At 35.8% G+C, this 13,645-nt stretch overlaps 1 protein-coding gene across 1 annotated transcript in view; it reads left to right on the top strand.

Moving 5' to 3' along the window:
- Marf (Mitochondrial assembly regulatory factor) overlaps positions 1–13,645 on the top strand; it is a 373,692-nt gene that overhangs the window by 261,884 nt on the left and 98,163 nt on the right. Inside the window, exon 11 of the mRNA XM_090399591.1 lies at positions 9,281–9,512. Within this exon, the coding sequence (XP_090255717.1) occupies positions 9,281–9,512 (232 nt within the window). The remainder of the gene's footprint in view (positions 1–9,280; positions 9,513–13,645) is intronic.

Here is a 13,645-nt window from a genome sequence, read left to right as displayed (position 1 = left end):
ATTCAACAGATATTTGCCATTATTATTAGCTTTGCTCTTTTCTCCAAATTTCCCAAAATATTTCTGTATTTTTTTTTAATTTCCTACTCTGCTATTTAGATCCTCCAACAAGGATAAACTTTTCCTTTTTTATTGTGTCAGTTGCTTTCTCTAAAACCTTAAAAAAATTCTCCCATTTCTTCCTTAGTATAACCTTCTTTGGGGCCAATAGGCTTCAATAAATCTCATTGTCCAGTTCTCCATTCTGATATTTGGCCATATCACTCTCTTGATATTGCCTGCCATTCAGGAAGATTACCCTTGTTGTTAGCATTGAATACTATAGCTACTCCGTCTTTTCCCTGATTGTTATTGCATGAATATAACATTATACATAAAGGGTAATACTCGATATTAAATTTTTATGGCCTAATTACTAATAACTGTTTATAGAGAGAAAATATAACATGAAATATAATTGTAATAATTAGAATAATTTCAGGTGTTCACTTTTCTCGAAAGAACTGGTGCCATGTCCTTCTTGACCTGGCTGGATAAAGTACCTTCTAATATGTAACCATCGTCTAGTACTGAAGGGTTACATCATCATGAACTCTTTGAGAAGGATAGTGTTGATCAAAACCTTAGCAAACTTAAGATGAATTTCATCTCCTTGTATGAGAACACCCCCCTGCTTATTGCTTAAAGTGGCTTTTCACTTTCCTCTAAAGAATTGGTGCCAAGTTCTTCTGGACCTAACTGGATAAAGTACATTCTAGAGACCAAACATGAAAAAGTTCCATGTTTCATATCTGGAGTAGGGTTTCTGGACTGTGAAAAATCAACAGATATAAAAAAAAAAATTATAAAATCAATAAAAAATATAAAAAAATCCTTAGCCCATTCATAATACTAATGTACTATGACTTATGAAATTTTGTGAGTGGGAGTTGCATAAAAAATTTCAGCCTCTCCATGGAAATCATTCACATCTGGAATATGGTTTAGCCAATGCCCTCCCCTTCCACAAAATCAACAGAACCCATCTGCCCAAACCCATACCCACCCTCTTCCCAAGCCCAGAACACAAAATATACCTCCCTTACATCTGGGTATACTTCAGAAAAAATTTTATGCATTTTAAAAGGATATAACATATTGATCCCCTTCAAGTCATACCAAAAATTAGTTACTCTGATTCACTCACCAAAAGATTCTCTCCATCATCTAGATTATCTAGATGTCTATAGTATATCACTTACTTCTGCAAACTAATATACTTTAAATAAACTGGAAGAGAAAGTAATATTCATCTGGAAGAAGACAGAAACACTGTCCATTATCTGCACTACAATTGTATAAACGCAGATCACCATATCCGACTTTAAATTTTTCAGGAAATGACAACGTATACTAAAATATTAATTAAAAAACTTTAATCAATACTTTCCTATTTTTGGCAATGTTACATTGCATTTTTTGGGAACATAAAATTATTATATGTGCACACAGGCACTTATAACGAGCAAATGAGGCTGAAGAAGGCAACTGGTGTTGGTCCTAGATTCCTAAAGGTGCCCCCTAGTGGGCTATATTGGGTTGTCTTGGCCATTGGGCTGATATTCTAAGGATGCAAGCTTCCCAAATTTGGGACAGTCTCATGCATCCAAATTTGTTGAGATTTGGGAAGTTTTTTAGAGCTTAGGCTTATTCCAGGTGGCTTTCTTCCAGTGTATTCTGTGGTGGGTATCTAGTACATGGTCTGCAAGTCCTGAGTGGCTGTGTTGGTGAAACCGGATGTAGTCTTTGTGTTCAGAAATCCTTATGTCAGCTGTCCTACCTTGTTTGGCCATAGTAGGGCAGTTTACATCTGCAAGGGACCTGGTATGCTCCAGTTAGGTGTAGGGAAAGTGGCTGGTCTTTGATGGAGCAGATAAGGGATGCCAGTTTCTTATGTGGTTTGTAACAGGTAGTCAGGTCATATTTTTTTTATGATTGTTGTGAGCATTTCAGGACATGCTCCGGATATATGGAATGGCGATAGATTTAGTGTAATTTCTGTTAAGTGTGTGTGTGTGGGGGGTTAACTGGTTTTAATATTTTCTGGACTTTTTGGGGTTTTAGCCATTGGCTAAGAAGGTGTTATGGATATGGTTAAGTTCAGTAGTTAGGGCATTGTTGTTGTCTGAACAGATTAATTTTGTTCTGTTATATAGGGTTTTTATAATCCCATATTGTTGTGAGGGGGGATGGTGCGATTGTTGGTGAATGTATCTACCTGTATGGATCAGTTTTCTGTAAACAGAGAAAGCCAGGGATCCATCAGGCTGGCATGTAATCAGTTCAAGTGGAGTTCAAGGTTTGAGCTCTACTAGAGTAATACCGTCTGGAACAGGAAGCTTATTAATATCAACATAGATAGACTTATCAATATGGAAGATGCCTTGTAGTGAGAAATCAGAGGTATGTGGTGAGCAGTTTGTGATATTGCAGAACATGATGTGTCTTCATCATCCGTGATTTGGATGAAAAGATTGATTCCAAGAGGTCTGTCTTAACTTTGAATAATGTTATCATGGCACTATTAGGATGTGTGAGAGAGCAGGCAAGGGACCAGAAGGCTTGACTGCCAGTTGAGCAGGAGGCAAACTTGTTACATTCGGCACCTATGAAGTCTGCCTTGGATTTGTAATTTTCTTAGACTTGTTTCAGACTGTTGTTAGCTGAATGAGAAGTTGGAGTTTTTGATTTGAGATGTTGACTATATATATATATATATTATCATAGCCAACAAAGGCACATTCAGAAAACCAGGGCTTTGTTGTGTCATGGGGAATGACAACTCTTATTCCATTGAGATTATTTCAGTTATATAGTCTGAGCAGGTATTTGGATCAAAAGAATGAAAAATGTAATTAGATGATAGAAAAGAGGTATAGAAATACAGGTGATCATCTCACTAGAAGCTGTTGTAGCACCATAGGCATGAGGCTGAAATTGTACAGGAAGAGATTGGTGTTTAGAAAAGGGGACATGGATAAGCTTATGGTCTTAGTTACCAAGAAGAAAGCAGAGCATTGCTGCCCTGCTCTCTTCTTGATGAGAATGATAAAAAGGATAAAAAAAAATGATAAAGATTGAGGCTTAAGTGCTGGCATGTTGGATGTTTAATGGAATGTTTACAGCACTAGAAAAGGATTAAAAACTAATTTTAATGCTTCCAATATTTCATCTCAGTCACTGAGACATCTTCAGGGATTACAAAGAATACAGCATATTACTAAGTGAAACATGCAGGTGACTAGATAGGACTCTAAAGTCCTATCTAGGTGGTGCACCCTCTACGGGCATTTGTAGGTGGCCTAGGATGTAAAGTGGAACCTCTGATAATTAATGTTTCCCAAATTTTGGGAAGTTTTATACAACCATATTTATTTAAATTTGGTCAATTTCTGAGTGCCGCCATAGATTCTAAGAACAGTCTTTTTATTTTGAATTTACTGTGGTGGAGTATTGTGGTCTTTCTCTTGGAGATCCTGTGGGTTATATCCAAAGCATGATCTGCAAAACCAGATTGACCATAGTCGTGATTGCAGATGTATGGCTTGTGTTCTTCTAAATAGATGGCTGCTGATCTGCCTGTCTGTCTGAAGTAAGCCAGCTTGCAGGAACAATCAGCAACCATCTGTTTGGAAGAACACAAATCATACATCTGCAATCACGACTATGGTCACTCTGGCCTTGCAAACCATGTTTCAGATACAACCCACAGGATTTCCTGGAGAAAACCCCACCATACTCCACCATGGTAAATACAGTTGCATAAAACTTCCCAAAATTTGTGAAACATTAATTATCAGAGGTCCCACATCCTAGGCCACTTACAAACACCTATAGAGGGGCACCACCTAGATAGGGCTTTAGAGTTACCCACTTCGTATTGTGTTGTATTTGAGTGTATGTTACAAGAGTTATTTATAATCCCTGAAGATGTCCCATGGCTGAGACGAAATATTGGAAGCATTAAAATTAGTTTTTAATCCTTCCTTAGCGCTGTAAATATTCCATTAAACCTCCAACATGAGATAAACATTGTTCTGGTATTTTCTGGTTAGCTGAAGTTGAACTATTTGAAGTTAGATCAAATAACTGAGAACAAATCATTTGGCTTCCTTTTTTGGCCTCATCTGTGATGTTAGAGAAGGGAAGTAGTTTGTGTTATAAACATTCAAGTCTTCTAGAGAGAGAGATAATATCACAGTTTGGGTAAATACACTGTATGAAATAAACTTTTAGAGATAATTAGTTAAGAGTGCAGCATGATTAATGATTTGTGATCTGATCAGGAGGATGGTAAAGGCAGAAAATGATGCTTTAAAGCAAACTATAGAAATCTTGAGCCAGCCATTCAACAAGCAGTGATTGCATGTTTGATAACTTTGATAAGAAGTGTCCAATTTTAGACAAGTGCCCATTCCTCCCTTTTTACAGAAGACACCATGGAAGATACAATTGGGATAGCTGGGGTGGACTGTAGTTGTGGAAGAGGCCAATTATATTCAGTTAGTGTATTTGGTGTATTTGGTTTTTGATGTTTATATGTGATTGTGTATATCATTAATGTTTATGTTGTTTCCCTGATGCTGGTGAAATTGATGTGCAAGTTTTTTTATTGTTTAAAACTGGGGTGTTATTTTGGCTTTTTTTTTGTGGGAGAAGGATATATTTTTTGCTTTTTTGTTATTTTCTGGTGCTTTAAACCTCATCTACACAGGCACAATAGCATTTATTTGGATTTTCATGGTACAGTTGGTGCAGAGAACTTAAAGAGCAGGAACATGCTGCCAAGGTGACAGACTTCTGCATATAACTCCCAGATATTGCCAGACCTTTGCATATAACATTCCAAATGGCAACATTTAGTATATCCATTTTTCCAAATCATTTACCTGTATTCCTGATGTAGTGGAATTATTTAATATGCACATTTTTCAGCATAACAAGCTGACTTATTTAATAGGAACTTTGTAAGCATAACATATTATTTTGACTCATATTCATATAATAAGCATTGTCAGTGTAAATTCAGTGGGGGATGTTATGCAATACCTGTAAGGTAGCCAAATAATAGAGGTATGAGACGTGAGAGAATCAGGTTGGTATCAAGTGTTAGTTGCATTAGATATTAATAAAACTTTGGGAATATGTGGTATCACTAAACATTTTTAGGAAATGTGCAAAAGAGTTGGCGTGCTCTTGACTTGGTTGTTTAATGAAAGTCTTACAATTGGAAGGGTTGTCTCCCAGGGAGTAAAAAATAGTACAAGTATGGTTGTGGAACAAATTTCAATTTCAAGTTTTAATCTATATCTGTAGTTGTAATTAAAGTATTGGAGAGGATGGTTAGGAATTGAATACAAGATTGGATTGATTCTCTTTTATTGTCAGCTTGGATGAAGGTGTAGGTTTTACCATGTATTTTATGATAAGGTGACAAATGTATTGGATAAGGGAGACACATATATAGTAATATTCATAGCCTTGCAAAGGTATTGAATAGACTACCATGTAACAAATCAGTGTACAGCTGGGGAAGGTGGGGATGGATAATAGCTTGGTTAGATGGATGGGGCAGTGTTCTGAAGAAAGGTAACATGCAGTGTGCTGCAGAGTTCTGGTCTTAGACCTTATTATTTAACTTATTTATTGATATTTCATTCTTGTGGATTGACAGGGGTTCTTCGGTTGTTTGCTAATGATGCAAAGTTGAGTGATATTGACTTTCTTCATGAAGATTTAGATAATTTTTAGCTTGAGCTGATGAGATTGCAGTTTTAATGTTAATAAATGTCAGGTATTGCACTTTGGAGTGCAGAAAGGTAAGGCTCTGTATTGCATTGGTGGAATTGTTCAGGTAGTCAATGAGATTCTGGGAGTTATGATTGACATTGATCTGAAGCTCAGAGGACACATTGAGTATTACAAAGACTACACTCATAGAGCATTGCCATTATGATAAGGAGCATACTGACAAGGAGGGATATGAAACCGATTATGTCACTGTGTGAAGTATTGGTCAGTCAACACACAAACTGTTGCGTGAAAGTTTGCTCACTTAGTTTCCGGTGTTGTGTGAAAACTCTGGAGAGGAGTCCAGAGAGTAACTAAAGTAACATCAGGACTCTGGGATGGTGATTATGGGAAGATCTTGAGGGAATGTCAAATGCAGAGTTTAGTGGATAGCTAGAAAATAGTAATATGAAAGAGACATTTAAGTTAGTGAGGGGATTTTAATAGATTAATAGAAGAAGGGATTACACTAAGTGAAAGGTGTATATGATCCATTAAATTTAAGATGCATTATGATAGATACGTATATCTATCATAATGAGTGAGATCTTGGATAATGAGCCTGTTGACTCCATAGACGTTTGTTATATATGTTGTTTCCTTTAAGTCTTGTTTGCTTTTCATTTGAATGGTTCTGAATTGTCTGTATTTTCAGAATCTGGAGGACCAAGGTCTCTCTCTTTCTTAATCTGGCAGCTCTCCTTTAACCTTCCTTCTAGGGTGACCCTGCCACTAGCTACTCTCATGTCAGAGGGTCAGTGGTACTTGTAATGTCAGGGCAGAAGAGATTCCTTCATGACATATACTTCTATAATTCTTTTAAATTAAATAGAATTATGAAATGAAAGAACATACATAAGAATGTGTGTTCTTTTATTTATTTACTTTTTTTGTCTGAGATATATATATATATATATATATACAGGGTGTTCGGGATAAATTTGACAGTTTCGTAAGGAAAAATAAAATCTTCTTTGTATCTATTAAATTTAATGAATTGACAAAAAAACATTACAGGCAGAGTTAATTACAATACTATCAACAAGATTTACTCAAAATAACCGCCATTAGCATCGATCACAGCTTCAATTCTGCTTCGGAACCTCGAACAAGCTGATGCTACAGTCTCCCTGGGAAGGGCCGCAAAAACTGTTTTAATTTTATCCATTAACTGGGCTTTTGTATTACTGGAAGTGCGATTGGTGTCTTTTTCAACTGCGCCCCATACAAAATAATCCATGGGGTTAAGGTCTGGGGAGTTTGGAGGCCAAACATTTGGACTGGTGAAGTCGTAGAAATTTTCAGACAACCATTTTTGACTTTTCCCAGAGGTGTGGCAAGGGGCCGAATCCTGCTGCCATACATACGGCCTACCATTGGCTACCCTTGTTATCCAGGGCTTGACTACAGTTAGCAACTCCACGAACAAAGCCCGAATTCCAATGCCAGGGTTCTTCAACACCTGTTCCTGCAGATTTGCGAGGAATTCTGCTGTACGAACGCAATCAGATCGTCTGCTAGGGATCTTTCTTCTTGCTACATCCTCGTAGTCACCATTGCAAGTCTCTAGTTCATGCCTGATTGTTTTTACTGTATTCAGGGAGCATTGGGCAGCAGTCGTAATATCCTTATTTTGATGGCGGGCACGAATCATCATGATACAAGTTATTCTCTTCCATGATTCAGGTGGGTTCCAGCTATCCATCCTTTCTGACATCTTGTATATGAATGAAGAAGGGTCCAAACTTTTAAATGAAGAGAAGTGTGTGTTAATACATGTAACTTACGGAAAAATATAATTAATTATAAATATGTCAAATTTATCCCGAACACCCTGTATATATATATATAGGGAGAGTTTTTCTCCCATTTCCAGCATATATCTCTACTTGACTTGATTATTCCTTAATGATTTTTGTAGCTGTTATGCTAGTTCTGAAGATGGTAGTGTTACCCTGGAGAAAGTTTTATCTTTAATAAAATTATATTTAATTGAATTGAAATCCATAACATTTATTACAATAATGTTACCACAACATGTAAGCTTAAAATTTAAAATTGTAAGTAATATAAATGTTGTTATCAACATTGTCAGATCTTATTTTATGTATATAAAATACATAAAATAAGATCTCTCCCCCCTCCACATGACTATACATTCTTTTCTATGAATCCAAACAAAGAGTTGTGATACAAGATTAGCAAAAGATGAAGAGTATTACAGTATTTGTACGATGGCCATGACATATAAAATTTTTGCTCTTTTGCCCCCCCCCCCCCCCATCCTCCCATTAAGTAGTTATTCAGATTCATAACAGTATAGAATCAAATGATAAAACTTTATCTCCAAAGTTGTAGACACATTATTGCTATAGCACAATCAAATTATTGTATTGAAGGTGAAAAATTGCTGCTATTACAGAATTAGTACAGTTTTACAAATTATACAAACTACATATGGTAAAAAGAAGAGACAAGTTTTGTTCAGGTTATTTATTTATTTAATATGAAGTGTTCTTCCTTGTGAAAAAAAATACTAATTTTACTGCTATATCATGATGAAAAGTGAATTATATTATTGTTACAATGAACCTTAACATATAATAATTTCATTCTTCACAATTCTTTAAATCAGAATATATGCTGAAATTAAAATACAAAAAAAGAAAAATTACTTAAGAAAACCATGAAATTGGCAATCCATAATTGAAATGAAATGAAGAAATAGCTTTATGATTACCATCATCATTATCCCTCCATGGAGTCCAATGCATTCCACTTACTGCCACTCTACATGCCAAGAGCCTGCTTCTTACCCCCCCCCCCCCCTTGCTCACAATCTCCTTATACAACTTCCCTAGAAAAGCTGTATAAGGAAAGCTATTGTTCTACTCCTTGTCTCCCTGCATTCTTTGAAAAATTTACTCATTAATCTGGTACCAATCCCTGACCAGTTTTTGTCTCATTCATATCCACTGCTCTTCTTATTAATTTCCTCAGGCTGATTTCATATCCAACTGTCTTCCAAAGACCTAATACTGCTCTAGTATTTATTCTGGAGAACTAGTCGGAGAGTAATACATCCTTTAAATTCACTATTTTTTACTTTAACAACATGTTTCATTAACTCATGTATGCTGATCTTTAATTTATTAACTGGTTAATGATAAAATTAATAAGAAGTGGATAGAAAGAATGATTTAGTAACTTGAATTTTTCCTAATTACATATCTTTATTATTTTTTTTTTCATGTTTTTTTGTAATTTTTTTCATGTAGTACTATCATATCCTGTACACCCCTTGAGGGTACATGGCAGGAATTTGATGATGATGATGATGATGATGATGATGATGACGCATATCTTTATTTCATCCATTAAAAATGATTAAACCTCATTATTTGAAATAATTCATTAAAGTTCATTTTGATTGTATTTGTATCAATCACAGAAAAGAAAAACAGACTTCAAGAAAAGAGCAGTGGGACAGACTGGAATTCACTCAACAGCAACTCCAACTTCTTACAGAAGAAGTAAAGCATCAGATTACTCAGCTTGTTGAATTAGTTGAACAAAAGGTTGCCAATGGTCTTAGTGAGGAGATAAGAAGACTTTCAGTTCTTGTAAACGAATTTGAAAGACCCTTTCATCCAGATAATATTGTTCTTGTTGTTTATAAAAAGGTAAATTAATATTATATTTATTTCATTTTATGGAATTGATTTTTTTTGCTGCTGTCATTTGTTCTTCATGAACACTGCTGTGGCAAGTAAAATTATTAACAAGTTGCATATTTAACAATGAATAAAAGTTACTGTTAGGAAATAGTATTGTGGAGCAAGATATTTTAACATATTCAAGAGAAGGCACAGCAAAATCAGTACACAAAAAATGTTGCAATGGTGGTTTTTTTTAATATTTTTATTGTTATTATTATTTTCCCTAAGAAATTACATTGGTATAGTTGCCTCGTTGTAATTGATGACGTTTATTTATTTTTTTCTGCAGGCAATTTCTGCTATGTATTAAATTCAGTGGTGTTATTTTATATGTTTTCATTTTTATAGGTGAATATCATCCATGATATGAAAAACATGGATGTTGAAAAAAAAAAAGTTATTTTTTGCCACTATATTCCAGGTCTCATGCACTTGAAAGGTTCCCATATTAAGACTCTAGCTGCCAGTTTTGTGTAATCAAGTAGTATTGAACATTCTTCACAGATGAGGGCATAGTATGCATGCTGATGTATATATATATTATGCCATCAGCATAGTATGTATACGGATATATCAAAAATCATTTGTATTTTTAGTGAAGCATCTGTAAATACTATTTAGAAATTATTATACAATTTCTAAATTTTATAATAATTTAGTGCCCATATAATAGCTTAATACCCATATACTTAAGTTAAAATATATGGGAAATTAGGAATTATCTCATTTTTATTTAGTTCTTTTTTTATCTTCATATTTTGTTCTGTTTGCTAAGATTTTCACTAATTCTTTGTTTTTTCTGTTGTTATATCTGTTATTTTTTTTCTGTTATATCTTGTTTTGATATTATTATGGATTGTGTTGTATTTCCCAAGAGTTTTAATATTTGAGGTCTGTTAATGATGTTCTGAATTCCCAATTCAATTCAAGTATAACATTAGTGGTCTGCCAAGCTCTTGATTTCAACCAAGCAAATATATATGCAAAGTCTGACACAGAAAAAAACGAGAATGTGCCTGTATCTCTTTTTATTTAACAAATTGAGAAAATCAACTATGATCGCCTTCAAAATAGTTCCCTTCTGAGTTGACACACAGCTGCATACGATGCTGCCAACGTTCATAGAAATTCTGCAGATCATTTTTTGAAAGGTTGTTGAGGACTCCATCATTTTTGCTTTCACATCTTCTACCAACAAAAAATGGGTTCCTTTGAGCACTGACTTGATCTTTGGGAAGAGGTAGAAGTCACAAGGAGCCAGGTCTGGTGAATAGGGTGGGTTCTCAAGCACAATGATGTTGTGATTAGCTAAAAACTGCTTCACAGACAAAGCTTGATGGGTTGGCATGTTGTCTTGGTGCAAAATCCAACCAATTCTCCACAGTTCTGGTCGTTTCCTTCTCATATGTTTGCGTAATTTCATCAAGGCTTCAAGGTAATACTGCTGATTTACTGTCTACTGCTGGGAACCCACTCTGCCATTACAATACCCTGGATATCGAAGAAAACAATCGACATGGCCTTGAACTGCGAACGACTCATGAGTGCATTTTTTGGTTTTGGAGATGTTGCTGACTTCCACTGCATTGATTGTTGCTTGGTTTCCAGATCATATGTAAATATCCAAATTTCATTGCAAGTGATTACTGAATTCAACAGATCTGTTCATCCTTAATGTTTTGCAAACGGTCCAAACACATCTGACAACATTTTTGGAACCATTTTTGCACAAATCTTTTTCATGTTCAATTCTTCCATTGAAATGTGTTGAACACTTTACCTGTCCAAATGAACTTTCTCAGTTACAGCTCGAACACCCAACTTCTGTCTTTTCGAATCACATCTCGCACTTTTTGTTGTCATCGGTAACTGCTGTGCATGGGCGGCCTGGGCAGTCATCATCTTTCATGATTTCTCTGCCTTCCAAAAATCATTTGTGCCATTCAAAAACACATGCATGAGACGTGCACTCTTCACCGTAAGCCTCAGTCAATAATTGAAAAGTTTCCATCATGGATTTATTTAGTTTCACAAGAAACTTGATGTTAACTCTCTGTTCACTCTTGCACTCCAACATTTTCCACTCAAGGGTAAGAAATAGTCTATATTTGAACACGCATCCACTTGTATTGAGTAAAGCAATGGAGTTGAGCCTTGTCTCGGTGACAGGTTAGAACATGTTCTATAACTATCTCTTTGTCTCTCCCCTTCCACTCTCAGTTCCCATGCTATATGATTAATCTCGTTTTTTTTTTGTGTGTGTGTGTGTGTGTCAGACTTCGTATATATGTCTTCATTTATTTCTTCCACAATATGTAATTTGATCATTGTTATTGTTTCTTCGCTGCATGTTATTAGTACTGATGTAATATCCAAATCAAAGTGATCAAGACTAAATGATTAGGCAACTAACTGATCCTAAATGTCTGTTGCATGCATGTTGCATTTTTTTTCTAATGTCAGTCCCACCAACATAAAGTTGTGAACTTATATGTTATTATTGTGGATGAACTAAGTTAGACAATCTGAAAACCCACTCAAGAAACCAAAGATGTTCAAGCCTCTCTCTCTCATCTTATCATATACTATAGTATTATTGAAAGAAATCGGGATTCCTGGGATCAAGGGAAAACAGATTTGAAGAAGGTTCTGAAATGAATAAGGGAAAAAAAAAATGGCTTGAGTAAGCATGGAGAAGTCACATCAAATAAGTGGTATCAGTGGAACTAGCTATAGATCCAGGAATGAACTGCTATGTTTGTATACAAATGCCAGAAGTGTAAGAAACAAGGCAAATGAAATGGTTGCATTAATTGAATATGTTCACCCAAGAATTGTTGGAATAAGTGAGACATGGTTGGATGAGGATGACATCCTGACAGGAATAGAGATGGAAAGGTATGATGTGTTTTGTGAAGTCTTGTGTAGAGGCTTAAGTGCTGTGAGGACATTATGTTGGAGGTTTAATGGATTTTTTACAACACTCAAAAAGAATTAAAATAGAATTTAATACTTCCTGTATTTCGTCCTAGTCACTAGGACATCTATGGGGATTACAAAAACAATTAATGTAACATGCACACTGTTTTTTGTTTACTAATTGTTTACCCTTCCTAGACACCTTAGTCACGCGCCTGCCTAATGATACACTTGCCTTCTTCACTGTATACAGAAAACCCACACACACAGGCAGATACATTCACAAACTCTCCCACCACCACCCCTCACAACAATATGGCATCATTAAAACCCTTACCAAGAGAGCCCACAATCTTTGTTCCAGTGGAACCGCCCTCACTACTGAGCTTAACCACATACACAGAACTTTCCTCTCCAATGGCTACAGCGAACACAGTATCAAAAAAATAATCAATTCCTCCCACATTCCCCTCCCTCTCATCAACAAGATTTTAAAAATGCCATCACCATACCCTACATCCGAGGCACTTCGGAAAAAATAGCCAAGATACTAAAAAAGTATAACCTACACACAGCATATAAGCCCTACTGCAAACTTGCTACCCTTATCTGTTGTACGAAAGATCAGCTCCTTCCTCTCTCTCTGCCTGGAGTTTACAAAGTAACCTGTTCCTGTAAGCTTGCGTACTTTCGACAGACAGGCAGATCAGCATCCATCTGCCTGGAGGAACACAAGTCGTACATCGTTAAACACAACTATGGCCATTCAGGCTTGGCTGACCATGTTTTGGACACCACCCACAGAGTATCATGGAAGAAAACCACCATGCTCCACACAGCAAATTCAAGAAAGAGAGACTTTTCTTAGAAGCAGCAGCAGCTCTCAGAAACCAACCAAATCTTAACAAATACGGTTGCATTAAGCTTCCGAAGATTTGGGAAACACTCATCACCAGAGGTCCCACCTTACATTCCAGGCCACTTTACTACCACCCTTAGAGGGCGCTCCACCTAGATAGGACTTTAGTGTCACCCACGTGGTTGGGCTTAGTATTGTAAGTTTTTGTGTGCATGTTACATTAATTGTTTTTGTAATCCCCATAGACCTAGTGACTAGGACGAAATATAGGAAGTATTAAATTCTATTTTAATTCTTTTTGAGTGTTGTAAAAAATTAA

This window comes from Typopeltis vanoorti, chromosome 10, assembly GCF_054136105.1.
Source record: "Typopeltis vanoorti isolate ZY-2024b chromosome 10, IOZ_Tvanoo_1.0, whole genome shotgun sequence".
NCBI lineage: Eukaryota > Metazoa > Arthropoda > Arachnida > Uropygi > Thelyphonidae > Typopeltis > Typopeltis vanoorti.
The sequence above is the reverse complement of the archived record's forward strand: the minus strand, read 5'-3'. Positions and strand labels throughout refer to the sequence as shown.